General features: G+C 38.7%; 1 protein-coding gene across 1 annotated transcript in view; it reads left to right on the top strand.

Annotated features, from left to right (window-relative positions):
- Positions 1-6,853: 6,853 nt before the first annotated feature.
- The window catches only part of tnr (tenascin R (restrictin, janusin)), a gene marked incomplete at its 5' end in the record, with an annotated part of 58,927 nt that continues 51,803 nt past the window's right edge, over positions 6,854-13,977 (top strand). The window contains 2 exons of the mRNA XM_081375168.1: positions 6,854-7,340; positions 10,415-10,888. Of these exons, the coding sequence (XP_081231294.1) occupies positions 6,854-7,340; positions 10,415-10,888 (961 nt within the window). The remainder of the gene's footprint in view (positions 7,341-10,414; positions 10,889-13,977) is intronic.

Genomic DNA, 13,977 nt, shown 5'->3' with positions numbered 1-13,977 from the left:
TCTCTTGTGAGCCGGGCCAAGGCCAACTTGCATGCACATCGAGGTGCTTTCACATTAACCTGCACAAATAGGGGTTGCAGCACCCCCAACCATCCACCTTTGACTATGTCTGACTGTGGGTAACACTCACCCTACAAAGTCGTATTACGGCTCCTTACACAGGCAAAACAGACATCTCTTTTTGTCAATCTAGCCAGTGTAAGCAGAAGATACCACAGGAAGCAATATGAGGAAGACATGTTGAAGCAAGAGAGATTGAGGAAGACAGAGCGAGAGCAAGAGGACTCTCCAGAGAGGGATAAAGAGATGGATGAGGCATAGCTGTCTCTTAGGGGAACTGCTCCTCATGTTCTCTCAGACGTGACATATAGTGTTAGTAGATTAGACGAACTTGAAATAAAGGAAGAACTCCACTAACCTGCTGCCAGATTCACCACGGCCAGCTGGAAACATCCTGTTAAACGAGGGAAGATAGAGACTTAAGACCTCGGGCCGGTTGCACCAGCTGTGTGTAATTTACGACTTAGCCTAGTTTTGACATAAATGGGCACTAAGTTATAACTTACGCAATACTAAATATTTTTGTGTTGCACCATTCTTTTTTTCAAAATGAACACAATGCAAATGAGTCAAAGCATCATTAATCCTGCTTCAAAAAGGTGTTTTTGTCTTACTCTGATTTACTATGGTAAGCATGTTATAGGTGTTTATATTTTGGACCTAGTGGGATGGTTTATCTGTAAAATTTCTTGTCTCGCTGTTTCCGAAAATGGAGAAAAGTTGCTCCGGTTACTTTGACGTGTGTATGATGTGGGAGTGGCATAGGTTAGTTGTCACAATGAGCGAGAGAGGTTGACATGGAGCAGCTAAATTTCAAACCTCCGGGGAATCACCCGTTTAAAAGAAACGTAGAACAGAGCTTGTAATAAAACAAGAATCAACATTAGCTTGGCTTTTCAGAAATGGTGAGAACTAATGGGTTTGAAATAGCGATGCAGAGATGCCGTTTTTATTACTCAACAGGTGATTATGGTATTGTATTGACCAGATAAATTGCCATATGTAGCTCTCTAACAGAGTTTATTGTAAAATATTATCTATTGTGAAGGGTCATTTTATTATGGGTTGTTGTAGTGCTGTGCTGGAATTTATTTTCAAGGAAGAACCGTGACTATATATGTGTATAGCTGCAGTAACTTCTTCATCTAGTCAGCTTGAGATCTTTTCCATCTGAAGTTTATGTTATCTCTTAAGCCTTGTAGTGATTTTTTTTTTTTACGAGCAGTAGGATAACCATATTCATCTGCACAGTCACTCAGAGCCGAAGCACAACCAAAACGCCGTTCTTCCGCAAAATGCATGCAGTTTTGTTTATTAACCACTTGAGGCCAACAGTTACTGTAAATAGTGTACCTTTGAATAATAAAAATAAATTCAGCTATAATTTATATAAAAAAATATCTGTGACATTGATTAGCTCACTGGAATAGCAGAGTGACTTATGGTAATGTGTTAAAAAGGTTCAAATCTTATAAGAATGATAATTTTAATAAACCAAATAAAATTGCAGCTATATAAAATGTATCAGTGGATGGCACATTGTATTTAACTAACTTGACCTATACTGGCTTCTAGCAAATAGACTTTTTTCATGTGCTGACTTAAGCATGTGCCGATAGACACCAGCCGAAGTGAGAGGGAGCGGAGGACTATTTGGAAAAAAGTTACCCACTTTTACAGTTAATTTAAGCGGTGAGTGGGAATGAAAGAAACTTGATGAGTGATAGGAAAGTGAATGTTGATCTGAGAACTGTTTCTGCCAGAATCCGCCACTGAATAAACTTGAAATGAATCATAAAACACAGACTAGTTATTTGATGCAGAGACATTTGTGTTTAGGTCGTGAAAACGTGTTCTCATTTTAATGTGAACTGGAAAACAGACTTGGAAGTTTTAAAAAGCAGAAAAACAAGGAAAGAAAAAAGGTAAAGGGGTCTCATTGAAGCCTTGTACCTGTTATTTTGCTCAGAAAATCAGTAAGCAGTGTTCACTCTCGACTAAAACTGTGAGACTTTGTCGCTGTTCAAAGTTATCTTATCCAGTTTCATCTATAATGCCGTTTTCACTCTTTAAGACCTGTTAGAGACCGTTTACATCACGTCGGCACTGTAGCTCTTAAAGCGATGGTACAAATTTATTTTCCTTTCTATCTTTCCATTATCAATAAGGCTTTTCCAAATGCACTGCGAAGCCAACAAACATTCCCATCTGTTATCTTGGTGAGAGGTTAATGCTTTTGTTGACCTCCTGATGCCCTAACATCATGTGGGCTACATGTCTTTATCACAACACTGCGGTGCATGCTCTGTTTTTTAAAGTCCCCTGCTTTTCTCTCTAAACAAATCATGGCTTAAGAACACAACAAACATTTACTAAACCATAGGAGAATTGTCCAGCAGGAGAATTACCAGCAATCTTTGAAGACATGCGGGCATTCATCAGGATACTGCTTGAAAATTCAAATACGCTACATCACAGGCTTGAAGATGAGTCATATCACCTGAACATGTGGAAGAGCCATAATTCTGAGATTGTGAAATACAGTCATTCATGCTTTCAGCCCTGACATTTCAATCAGTGGTATGTTTGTGTTCTCTGAAGAATGAATGATGTGTCTTGCTGGTGAAAATGAGCTCATCACAAGATTTCATAGATTCAACATGCACACTACTAGAGAATCAAGCTTAAGCTGGAATTTTTTTTTTTTTTAAACTGGTCCAAGCTGGTCATTGGTTGGTTGGCCAGCCAGTATGTTTGAAAACCCAGCCTGACCACTTGAAGCTTGTTAGATCACCTGGTGCCTATAGTTTGTTGCTTGCTTATTAGATGGTAAACCATCTTACACCAGCTACTACATTCCAAAACGCTACCAACTTAAATTGGATTTTATATTTTTGAGTAAAATAGTTTTATGTTACTATTTAGTTTTGTTTTGGAGTGAACTCAAATTTGTTGTAAATTAATCTCTTTACTTTCTATTTCTTGAACATCTTGAGTCAGAGGTAACTCTCGATGAAGAAAAAGAAAGATTTGTAATACTGAAATTATGTTGTCATTATCTCAATTGCGGTGCATCTTGTCTTATTTTGAAAATGTGTCATCTCACTGAAAGAAGGTGAAGCTGTTTTCAGCAATGGGAAGAGTTTGCTTCGCATTCATATCTTTCTTAGACTTTGTCAATTTCCTGTCTTTTCTTATAATATAATAATACCATTATACCTGCCGTTATACTTGTATCATACAACTCTTGGTAACTTTACAATTTTCTAAAGGAGGTCAAAGTTTATCAGCAGCAACAACAGCCACATAATGCTGTTTAAATAACAAGGAACAGGGATTATAAAACAAGATGTTACATCAGCTCTTCTTACATAAAATTCAGGCCATAATGATGCTATTGTTCTTTTCTTAGTTATAAAACATCAATTTCCACCTCATGTATTCTTCCATTACAGATCTGCAGCATCACTTACATTGATTTGAAGCAGAACATTTTATTTGAAAAAAAAAAAAAACTTTAATTTATTTGCTTGGCTTTGTAATATTACATTATTGGTTTTACATTATCTAGTTATTTTAGAAATAATGATATACAGTATTTTTCAGTTTTCTTTTTAAGTTATATCAGTAAATGAAATAAAAGGGTTGCAGCTGTTTAAACATTAATGTAATTGTGTCAGTGAGCACATTTTCAGCCCAAATCATAGCATATTAATATCTGTTAAAATAGATCCTCATCTCAAGAAATTGACACAATTCTTATTTGTTGCTAATGACTCCTTTCACAAATCTACCACTCAAAAGTATGTGGTCTATAGGATTTTTTTTTTAAAACAGTAAAACTAGTAATAATCTGAAATATTAAAATTGCAAAACTGTTTTCTATTTTCATATATTATAAAATGTAATTTATTCCTATGATGGCAAAGCTGAATTTTCAGCAGCCAGTACTCTAGTCTTCAGTATGTCACATGATCCTTCAGAAATCAATATGCTGATTTGCTGCTCAAGAAACATTTTCTTTTTTATCAGTGTTGAAAACAGCTCCTTTCACTTCTTTCACACACTCAGACACTCACACTGTCAGTTCTGATTGCAGTTCTACCATGTGGACAACCATTAAGTGACTGAAAGAAAAATCCCAGCAAGAAACATGTGCTGTTCAAAAGTAAATTAGGATATTGGGGAAAAAGGCACAGTCAAAGGGCCCTGTGGTCTTCTCTGTCATATTTAATTGAGAGCTCTACTAATTGAGTCTTTTCGTCATTCAGTCCGATGGCACTCCATTCTCTTCAAAGGCAATGAGCTGCTTGGCATTGCCAAGATCTCCAGTCAAAGAAAAGTTTCCCATCAACCCATTATAACAAGACAAACGCAGATTTGTCTGGATGACCCGTTCTGACTTTTCCTTTGAAGGCAGCATGGGTAAAAAAAAACACAGCAATTCATGAGAGAGAGAGTGTGACAGTCTCTTCAGTAGTCTGTAGTTTCTATATGGTTCTCTAGTCTTTCTAATCTTCTCCATTAGAGAAAATACTAGAGACTAGACCATAGGAAAGACTTTTTCAAATCTCAACTTTTTTTGACGGTTAAATGCTTTGTGATTTTTAAAACGACATTGTTTTGGCTGAAATTTGTGAAGCAGACTGTGTTACTACTATGCAAATTCAGAAGGTGTGAGATTGGTTGTGTAATGTCAGACCACTTCTGTGCGAATGAGAAGTGAAGTTTGCCACTCAGTCATGTAAGAGGCAGGATGGAGGTGGAATTAACAAGCCACCTGCTCCAGGGTCCAGTGCCACAAATAAAATGAGAGCAACCCGCTTTAACACACCCCCACACTCTGACAAATCTGACAGGAATATATGATTCTGCACTACAGGAACGTATTCATTCTTTTGTGACACATTTTCCATATTCTAGGTAATTAATATGAAAATACATTTGGATTGTTAGTTTAAATAGGCTATATTATGCCCTTTTTTGTTTTTGGAGTCTACTAGATTTTCATGCTTGAATGTTCAAAAACATTTTTCACATATTTTTCATTGTTGCAGCACCTCCCTTCCCAGTCTGTCAGTATTGATGCTTTGTTTAGTTCCTGTCTCTATAAGGCCTCTCCTTTCGAAAAGCGTAATGTGCTCTGATTGATCCAGTGTGTTGATTGGTCAACCAACACACATTTTGTGTATGCCTTGGACATGAATTAATTAAAAGAGGAATATTTTGATGTGTACATACCCAGAAGAAAACTCAAGACTATAATCGAGGCGTTTCCGGCAGTTCAGAGTGTTTACAGATATAGAGACTAACTCCCTTTGGAGTGGACTTATATCTTGTATGCTTTATAATTTTGGAGGCCTTTTTCATGTTCAAACTTGAAAAATGTAAAAAAGCATAATAGGTCCTCTTTAAAGCGAAGTGAGTGATTGGGATTGATTTGGATGGATGGATGTTTTGTTCTCTACAAATGAATTCTTCTTCCTTAAGAAATGATGTAGCACTGGATAAATGTCTCCTACTTTTATCCAAGTGATTGGGCAGTGATAAAAAGAGTTTCTTCGGTAGAGAAGAGGATATCTGCCAGTGCATGAAAAATAGAAAATGTCAGAGAAGATTATCAGTCTGACCATAGCCCCAAAGACCAGGTTTCAGTCTGACTCTGTGATTACAGTTTGCTCTTGTCCTGAGTTCTGTTGCTGATAAAGGATTAAGGAAGATTTAAAGAAAATTATAAACTGAATCAATGAACTGTATCAACAAAATTCTCAGTCGTATTTCTCCAATATGTTCTCGTGCTGTAGGGAAAGCTTCTTGGTTAAATCTCCACAATTTAATATTTTTAGCAAAAAATACCAAATCAATATAAATTCTGCTTACCAGGTGTGTCTTTGTGTTGACTATATTTCAGGGCTCAACAGTAAAAAGGGCCTGATGGAACGGGGCCAGTGTGAGAGGTTTTGGATGAGCTGACAAGAGCTGTCACTTCCCATAAACATTTGGATTTCTCAACATTGTTCTTGCAAATTATGCTGATTTATATGTCACCAATCTGACATTGTCTACAGTTGTTAAAATCACAATGACTTGTTATAGTCCTCGAAGCATAAGTTAGAATGGGCTGAACATTATAAGCATATCAGGAGCAAAAGGAGCAAAGGAGACTGTTCCTTATACAGTATAAAAAATGGACAGTACAAAAAATTAGGGCTGTGCAAAAATATTCCATATTCGATATTCCAACCTCTAGTATCAATACTTTTTTAAAATCATGTTTTAAATGGATTTAAAATGACGTTAACATTTCATCAATCCCTCTGTTTCAAACGACCTCCTCAGTTCCTGTAGATTGCTGACTCGCTGTCTACAACGCTAACATTTGCCCTTCATATACATTCATACGGCCAATGTCTCAGAAGTAAGCGGGAGCGAGCATGGCGGAAAATATAAGAGTAAGCTCCAGCTTGCAGAGCCGACGTGTGGGTGCACTTTGGTTTAGGGGTGTGCGATATCACGATTTTTGATCGTGGACGATTAAAATGCCTCCATGATCTTCTTTTGAAAAATATTGTAGTATTGTATTACAGTACATTCTATCAGTTGCAGTTCTGGCGCCTCCATCTCAACATACAGTATGTTATGAATTCACAACATACAAGTGAAAATATTGCAATTGTTGAGCCCTGTTATTGTCTTTTTCTCTAGAGCTAAAAAAATGGTCTCTTCTTGTCCACAGTGCCAATCAGAGGTCTATTTGTGGAGTTGATGATCTCGCCCTAGTGCCTGAGTTGAGATGTGGGGGTGCACCATGGCAATACAAGGCTCAGTAGTGAGCCTGGCTCTACTGTTCTTTGGGATTCAAGCTGTTCCTAACCCCACCAGCAAACTAGTGAGGACAACAAGGGTGAGGCGGCAGGTTCCAGAAGGTGAGGGTCCCCCCGGCAACCAGACCCAGCCCATGATCTTCAATCATGTATACAACATCAATGTACCTCTAGAGTCACTCTGTTCAGTGGACCTAGACACTGTACCAGGCCCAGAGATAAACAAAGGTACAACTGGGAGTGACAAGATGCCGACAGAGTACACAGAAGAGACAGTGGACTCGGACAGCCAGGTGACCTTCACCCATCGCATCAATATCCCAAAGCAGGCCTGTGCTTGTCCTGCGGCTGCCACCATGGAACAGCTGGCTAACCGCATAGAGATGCTGGAGAGGGAGGTGTCCGTGCTTCGAGCACAGTGTAGCTCCAGCTGCTGCGGAGAAAGCTCTGTTATGGGTAAGTTTAAGATTCTGAGGTGCACAGCCTGCAGTATAAAAAAAAAAAAAAGTTCTATGATATGAGTGGATTTGCTCATTCAAGCATGCTTTCTGTTATGGTATTTTCTAACAGATAAAATGTTGTTTATGATTGAACTAAGTAAAGATTACTTCAGAATGTTTAAGCTTAAATGTTTAAATCAGCGATTTCAAACTCCTTTTAGATTGAGGACTAGATCAGATAAAATAGGGGTTTATGCCATTTATTGTATTCATATAGATTGTATTCATAATACATGCTTTTCTAAAGCTAATACAGTTCATACAAGTATTTTTGCTCCTTTAATAAATTTTTTTTAGGTAAAACCTAAAGTTAAATATATACTACCATTAAAGTTTGGGGACAGTTCTTTTTTTTAATAAATAATACTTTTATTCAGCAAGGGCGTATTAAATTGATCAAAAGTGACAGTAAAAACATTTATAACATTACAAAATATTTATTTTTTAAATAAATGCTGTTATTTTAATTTATTCATAACAGAATCCTGAAAAAATTGTATAATGATTTCCTCAAATATATTAGGCAGCACCTCTGTTTTCAACATTGATAACAATAAGAAATATTTCTTGACCACCACATTTCTAAAGGATCACGTGACACTGAACACTGGAGTAATGGCTGCTGAAAATTCTGCCTTCTATTTTATGTATATTTTAAATTGTAATAATATTTCACAATATTACTGTTTTTACAGTATTCTTATCAAATAAATGCAACCTGTGTAAGCATAAGAAGAGACTTTATTCAAAAACATTAAAAACTCTTATCAACCCCAAATTTTTGAATGGTAGTGTACTAATTTAATTTATAAGGCCTTTGGATTACATATACTGTGCATACTAAATTGGTATATAGAGAATTAGCAGTATTGACAGGAAAAAGAGAAAAGCACTGACAGCTTTCATCTAGAAGTGTAAATTGGTGCATAATAAAAAGAAAGGTTATAGCACTTTAAGATCCAAGTTATAACATGCAAAACAACAAATCGAAGAGTTAATATGTCCTGCTGTAGCTAAATATACTTAATCAAATATCATGGATATATTGTAAACACAGTTATACTTAATCTAAGCTAAATATACTTAATCAAAAATCATCAATATATTATAAACAGACAGTGTCTTTAACAACCCTGGTTGTTTTATAGTGGATTATTCAAACTTCTTGAATCAGTTTCAATGGCTTTGACTCATTGGTGGACGAAAACAAAAGCTCATCCTGGTCTTTCTGTCGGTTATGATGTGACTGCAGTGCTAAGTGAAGTAGAGGCTGTATTGTGCATTGACCCATAGGGACAACAGAACTGTGGACGATAGTAGTGTTGTGCTTGTTTAATGTCTCAAAGGGGCACTCGAGTGGATTCACACCTGCAAACCTTGGCTGTGGAGCCCCTTCAGGGCAGCTAAAAACAGCTGAAACACTGCAGTAGTAAAGGGACTGTCATATTAAGCTATACAAATGAGGTTAGATTGTGAACTAGATTAATTACAGCACTGCTGCTGGATAGGTCTTCCCCTCAAGCCTTTGATAAGTCCTCTGCTTGCTGAATCAAACCAGGCTACATGTGCTGAAACAAATAAGATTGCAGGATATTGCCTCAGAATTATTATTTATTTTTTCTGCTTCAGTTTAATTTTACACCAACCTAATGAAAATAAAAGGAATAGCTTTCCCAGTGTGAATTCTCGAATTCTTCTGAATTATTCACCCAAGCTCATGTTGTTCCAAACATCTTTCATTTGGTTTATTTTGAGGAAAATGCATTTATTTTTGAAGGACATGTTTGAAAGAGTGTTCAGGATAATAAAAAGTGAGATGATTGTGGACCAAAAGACCAAAAAAAGCACAACAAAATTATTATAAAATGGTCTAACTTGTTTTGACACCCATAATGATAGATTTGTGTGAGAAACAGGCTGTAATTTGAGTTGTTGTACACTTAAAATCATAGAGTTTGATGATTCGGTTGACCCAGGTCACAAAACCGGTCTGAATGATTAATTCATGAAACAAACAGGTCCAGTTCTTTAAACAAAGTCCAATAGAAAAAAGCGAATCTTAAGGAGAAGTATCCAGTCAGGGTGCTCTATGGTCTAGGGTTTTTAATAGGGCCAGTTCTTTATTTAAATCACAAATTTACTTATTCAGTCACAGTGCCCCTATTATGCTTTTTCGAATATTACCTTTCATGCAGTGCATAATTTGTGAGTGTAAAAGGTCTGCAAAGTTTTAAAGATCAAAATGCACAATAAATAAAGTTATCATCTCCTAAAAGAAAGAATCGATTCTGAACTGCTGAAACAAGTTGTCAGCAGCTCCAGTCTCACTTCCTGTTACATACCTATGTTACAAATTAACATAATGCCAGCCTGTGGTCTTCATTGGGTGCCCGCTTACAACATCTAATTTGACCCACCCTCAGACACTCTAGTTGTAGCTGAGGCCTGGAAGAGTTTGGTATGTGTTGTCGAAATGTCGAGAAGATGCTGTTTTCAGCGCTGCAAATCCACTTTGCATGCACTTTAAAAGGATGAGGACTTGCTCTGGAATTGATATGGTAAAATCAACGCCGTGGTCACTGTTCGTATTACTGTGTATTGAGCGCTGAGGAAGCCTCTAGAGCTGAAATTCAGATATGGTAATCGGTGTTTCGTTTCTGATACACACTATAATCGGTAGACCGATCAAAACAGACTGGGCCATCTGACCAATCAGAGCAGAGTAGGCTTGCGGAAAGGAGGGGTTTAGAGAGACTGAATATTCGATCAAACCGTTTTCAGACTCTGAGACAGATGCTGATATGCAATGTATATTATGAGAAAATTAAGGTGTTTTTTGACCTTGAATGCATGTAAACATATTGTAGGTAACCTCCAAAACAAAATTAGGAACCTTTAAAATAGCATAATAGGGGCACTTTAACATTCGGCATAAATCAAATTTCTCAATGGTGTTAGCGCGAGTAAAATGATGGCTTTCACTTTTGGGTAAACTGTTTCTTTAACTTCAACATATTTGTTTTCTCTTAGGTCGCTTGGACTTCGTCCCTCAGTGTGGCCATGGCACCTTCAGCATGGACATTTGTGGGTGTGTTTGTGAAGAAGGGTGGATTGGCAAGAACTGCACTGAACTGCGCTGCCCAAATGACTGTTCTGGCCAGGGCATTTGCATTGAAGGCGAGTGTGCATGTGACCATAACTTTGGTGGTGAGAACTGCTCGGAGCCTCGATGCCCAGGTGATTGCTCTGACAGGGGGTTGTGCATTGATGGTGAGTGTGTTTGCGAGGAAGCCTATGCTGGGGAGGACTGCTCGCAGGGCAGATGTCTGAACGACTGCTCAGATCAAGGAACCTGTGTGAACGGAACCTGTCAGTGCCGACCTGGCTTCCTGGGGGAAGACTGCTCTCTCATCTTCTGTGCTAATAACTGCAGCCAGAAAGGGGTGTGTAAGGATGGTTTCTGTGCCTGTCAAGAGGGATATACAGGGGATGACTGCGCTTCAGGTCAGTATTCAATGTGTATGGTTGAGTAAAGTAAAATATATTGTTATATAATGATTTATATATATTTCATTACTTGACATGTCTGTATACCCAGCCTGCCTTAAAGAGTTAGTTCACCCAAAAATTTTAATTATCCCATAATTTACTCACCCTCAAGCCATCCTAGGTGTATATGACTTTCTTCTTTCAGCCGAACACATTCGGAGTTATATTAAAAAATATCCTGGCTCTTCCAAGCTTTAAAATGGGAGTGAATGGTACCTTAGATTTTGAAGCACAAAAAAGTGCATCCATCCATCATAAAAGTAATCCATACAGCTCCAGGGGGTTAATAAGGGCCGTCTAAAGCAAAGTGATGCATTTTTTTGAGAAAAATATACACATTTATAACTTTATTAACACTAATCACAGGCTTCCAGTAACGTTTGCAGAAGGAAGACCTCCGGCGGTAGAGTGACCTCTGGCCCGACGTATAAAGGGTTAAGAAGACAATTTTTACCTGTTAGCCATATTTTTTTTTTTTTTTTTTCTGTAAGCAGTGCCGGCCCGAGCCTTTTGGGGGCCCTAAGCAGAATTTGATTTGGGGGCCCCCTCCCAACACGCGGAGTCACCTGTGCTGTGCTTGACGATTATTGACACAATGTCACTCTATAATGTTACATTATAAATTAATACAATGAGGTTATGTATTAATACAAAATAAATACTTAATAAAAAATAGATATACTTAAATAAAAATGTTTTAACTTTTTCTTTACTCTTTTACTAACTCTTTGAAACTTCTGAAAACAAATTGTCACAAAACATATAAAAAATTATAATTTGCAAAATATCCTCAAACGTTTTGCAACACTTTGCAGTTTGAATGATGTCTTGTATGAACATGACGGAGTATGTTTTTATATTTCCACTGTTCGATCGCGTCCGCGCCTCACACACACACACACACACACACAGACACACAACATAGCATTGCAATGATATCGCAGCCTGTTCATTATAGCCGTAATAAAATATAATAAAAAAAATAGTCAACCTAACATATAAAAATTACACTGCTCTGTTTAAATAGTCAGTAGTAGCCTAATTCGTACCATTCAGCGCTGCGCAGCGTAAGCACCGCTCCACTGTGATGTTTCCAAGCACATTTTTGCGCATGTGAAGAGAATGATTTTTTCCCTCGATTGGATTTCAAGCACATTTTTGCGCATGTGAAGAGAATTATTTTTTTCTTCGATATTGGAACGTGGGTGAAGTACAAAGAAGCCTATAATAAAGAATAGTTTGCCATCCAAATCCATCGCGAATGTTGAAACATTTTGATTCTAATGAGAGAGATACGTGAGCCCAACGCCGCTTTCACTTTCGCTTTAATTCGTTTTGGCTTGTTTATAGTTATTTTTTACCCTTGTTCTGTTCTGAATATCATTAAACTTAAAGGATAAATCATTGATCAAATCAAATTTTTGTGACATGGCTTAACATTACCGTGACTTTTCGCACGAATTGTCTGTGCACGCAAGGTTATGCGCATGACTCAAACACTGGCAGTCACAGCACCAGTTGTAGGCAGTACTGATCATGAAATCAGAACTTTCTTGTCTTGAATTATTAATCCATTCATTCATTTATGTCTTTTGTTTAAGTTAATTAATATGTAAAAAAAAAAAAAAAAAAAACTCGCTTCGGGGGCCCCCTGGTGGCGAGGGGGCCCCAAGCAGCCGCTTAGTTCGCTTATGCCTCGGGCCGGCCCTGTCTGTAAGGAAACAATACATCTGTTCTTTTACTGTAATTTATATGGTAATTCATACCTTAATTTACAGCAATTACATGTGTTGTTCTGTTAAATTGAAACTTTTTTTAATAATTTTAACATTACAAACACTTACTGTACCACAGTTCCCTTTCGTAAAGGGAACTCCCGCTGCATCGATACTCGATACTTTGGGGAATGCCTTCGGCATGAAGCGTCTGAAGTCTACTATACAACTATTCCAATCTGGATTGGTGCAACGTCATTACGTCATCCGTGACGTCGCATGTGACGGTGATCCGGAAGCTATAAAACGGTCACAGGAACCAGGAAATGTTAGCTTCTGGTCTTCAGCAAGCGCTCTATGTATAACTTGTCTGTCTTATTTGGTGTTGTTTGTCCGTGAGAGAGTGATATATATATTAAAGTGAAATGGCTGAGAAACAGTTCAGGCAGTGTGCGTCCCCTTGCCCGCGTTTTCTCGCTGAGGGTGACACACACTCGCTATGTGTAGTTTGTTTGGGAGTGGAGCATGCACAGGCAGCGCTCGAGGGCGCTGTCTGTGCAAACTGTGAAATCATGCCCCTAAGAACGCTCCGCTCCCGGCGAGCTATGTTTTCTGAAAGCGGCCAGCCCCGCGATCCCCGTGGATCAGGTCCCGCGTCTGTCGAGGCAGCGCGGCGTCTGCATTCATGGGGATCGCAGCGGGATCTAGTGGATGATGCTGAGACGGCTTCGGCCCTTTCTCAGCATTCTGAAGCTAGTTCCCATAGTTCCGCTCAGGGTGCGGAAGCCCGCGCTGCGGCTTCTTCCGCCCCTGTTGAGGAACCGATGCTCGAATTATCTGGTTCCGAGGAACTAGATATTTTGGGCATCGAGGCAGGGGAATGTGAAAGATCGCCACCCCATTCCCCTGTCTTTGAGGAGCTGCTAGAGGTTGTGACTAGGGCAGTTCAAAAGTTAAACATCGACTGGCCATCTGAGACGCAGGAAGCGACAGTAAAAAGTAAACTCGATGAGCGCTTCCTGCAGTCCCGGTCACAACCTCTACGCCGGAGTCTGCCATTTTTTCCCGATCTCCACACCGAGGTGTCGAGATCGTGGAATAAGCCCTTCTCCTCGAGAATATCTAGCCCCAATGTCCATCTGTATTCAAATATAATGGGTGCTAGGGAGGAGGGCTATGGGATGATGCCCAGGGTTGAAGAGTCGTTTGCGTCGCACCTCTCCCCTGACGCTGCATCATCCCTGCGGGCTCCGGCGCTTCCCACTAAGCCCTGCCGTACAACATCGGCCTTGGTTGGGAAGGCATATATGGCGGCAGGTCGGGCTGGTA

Source organism: Scardinius erythrophthalmus, assembly GCF_964197995.2.
Source record: "Scardinius erythrophthalmus genome assembly, chromosome: 9".
NCBI classification, from domain to species: domain Eukaryota; kingdom Metazoa; phylum Chordata; class Actinopteri; order Cypriniformes; family Leuciscidae; genus Scardinius; species Scardinius erythrophthalmus.
This window is presented reverse-complemented; position numbering and strand designations above follow the sequence as displayed.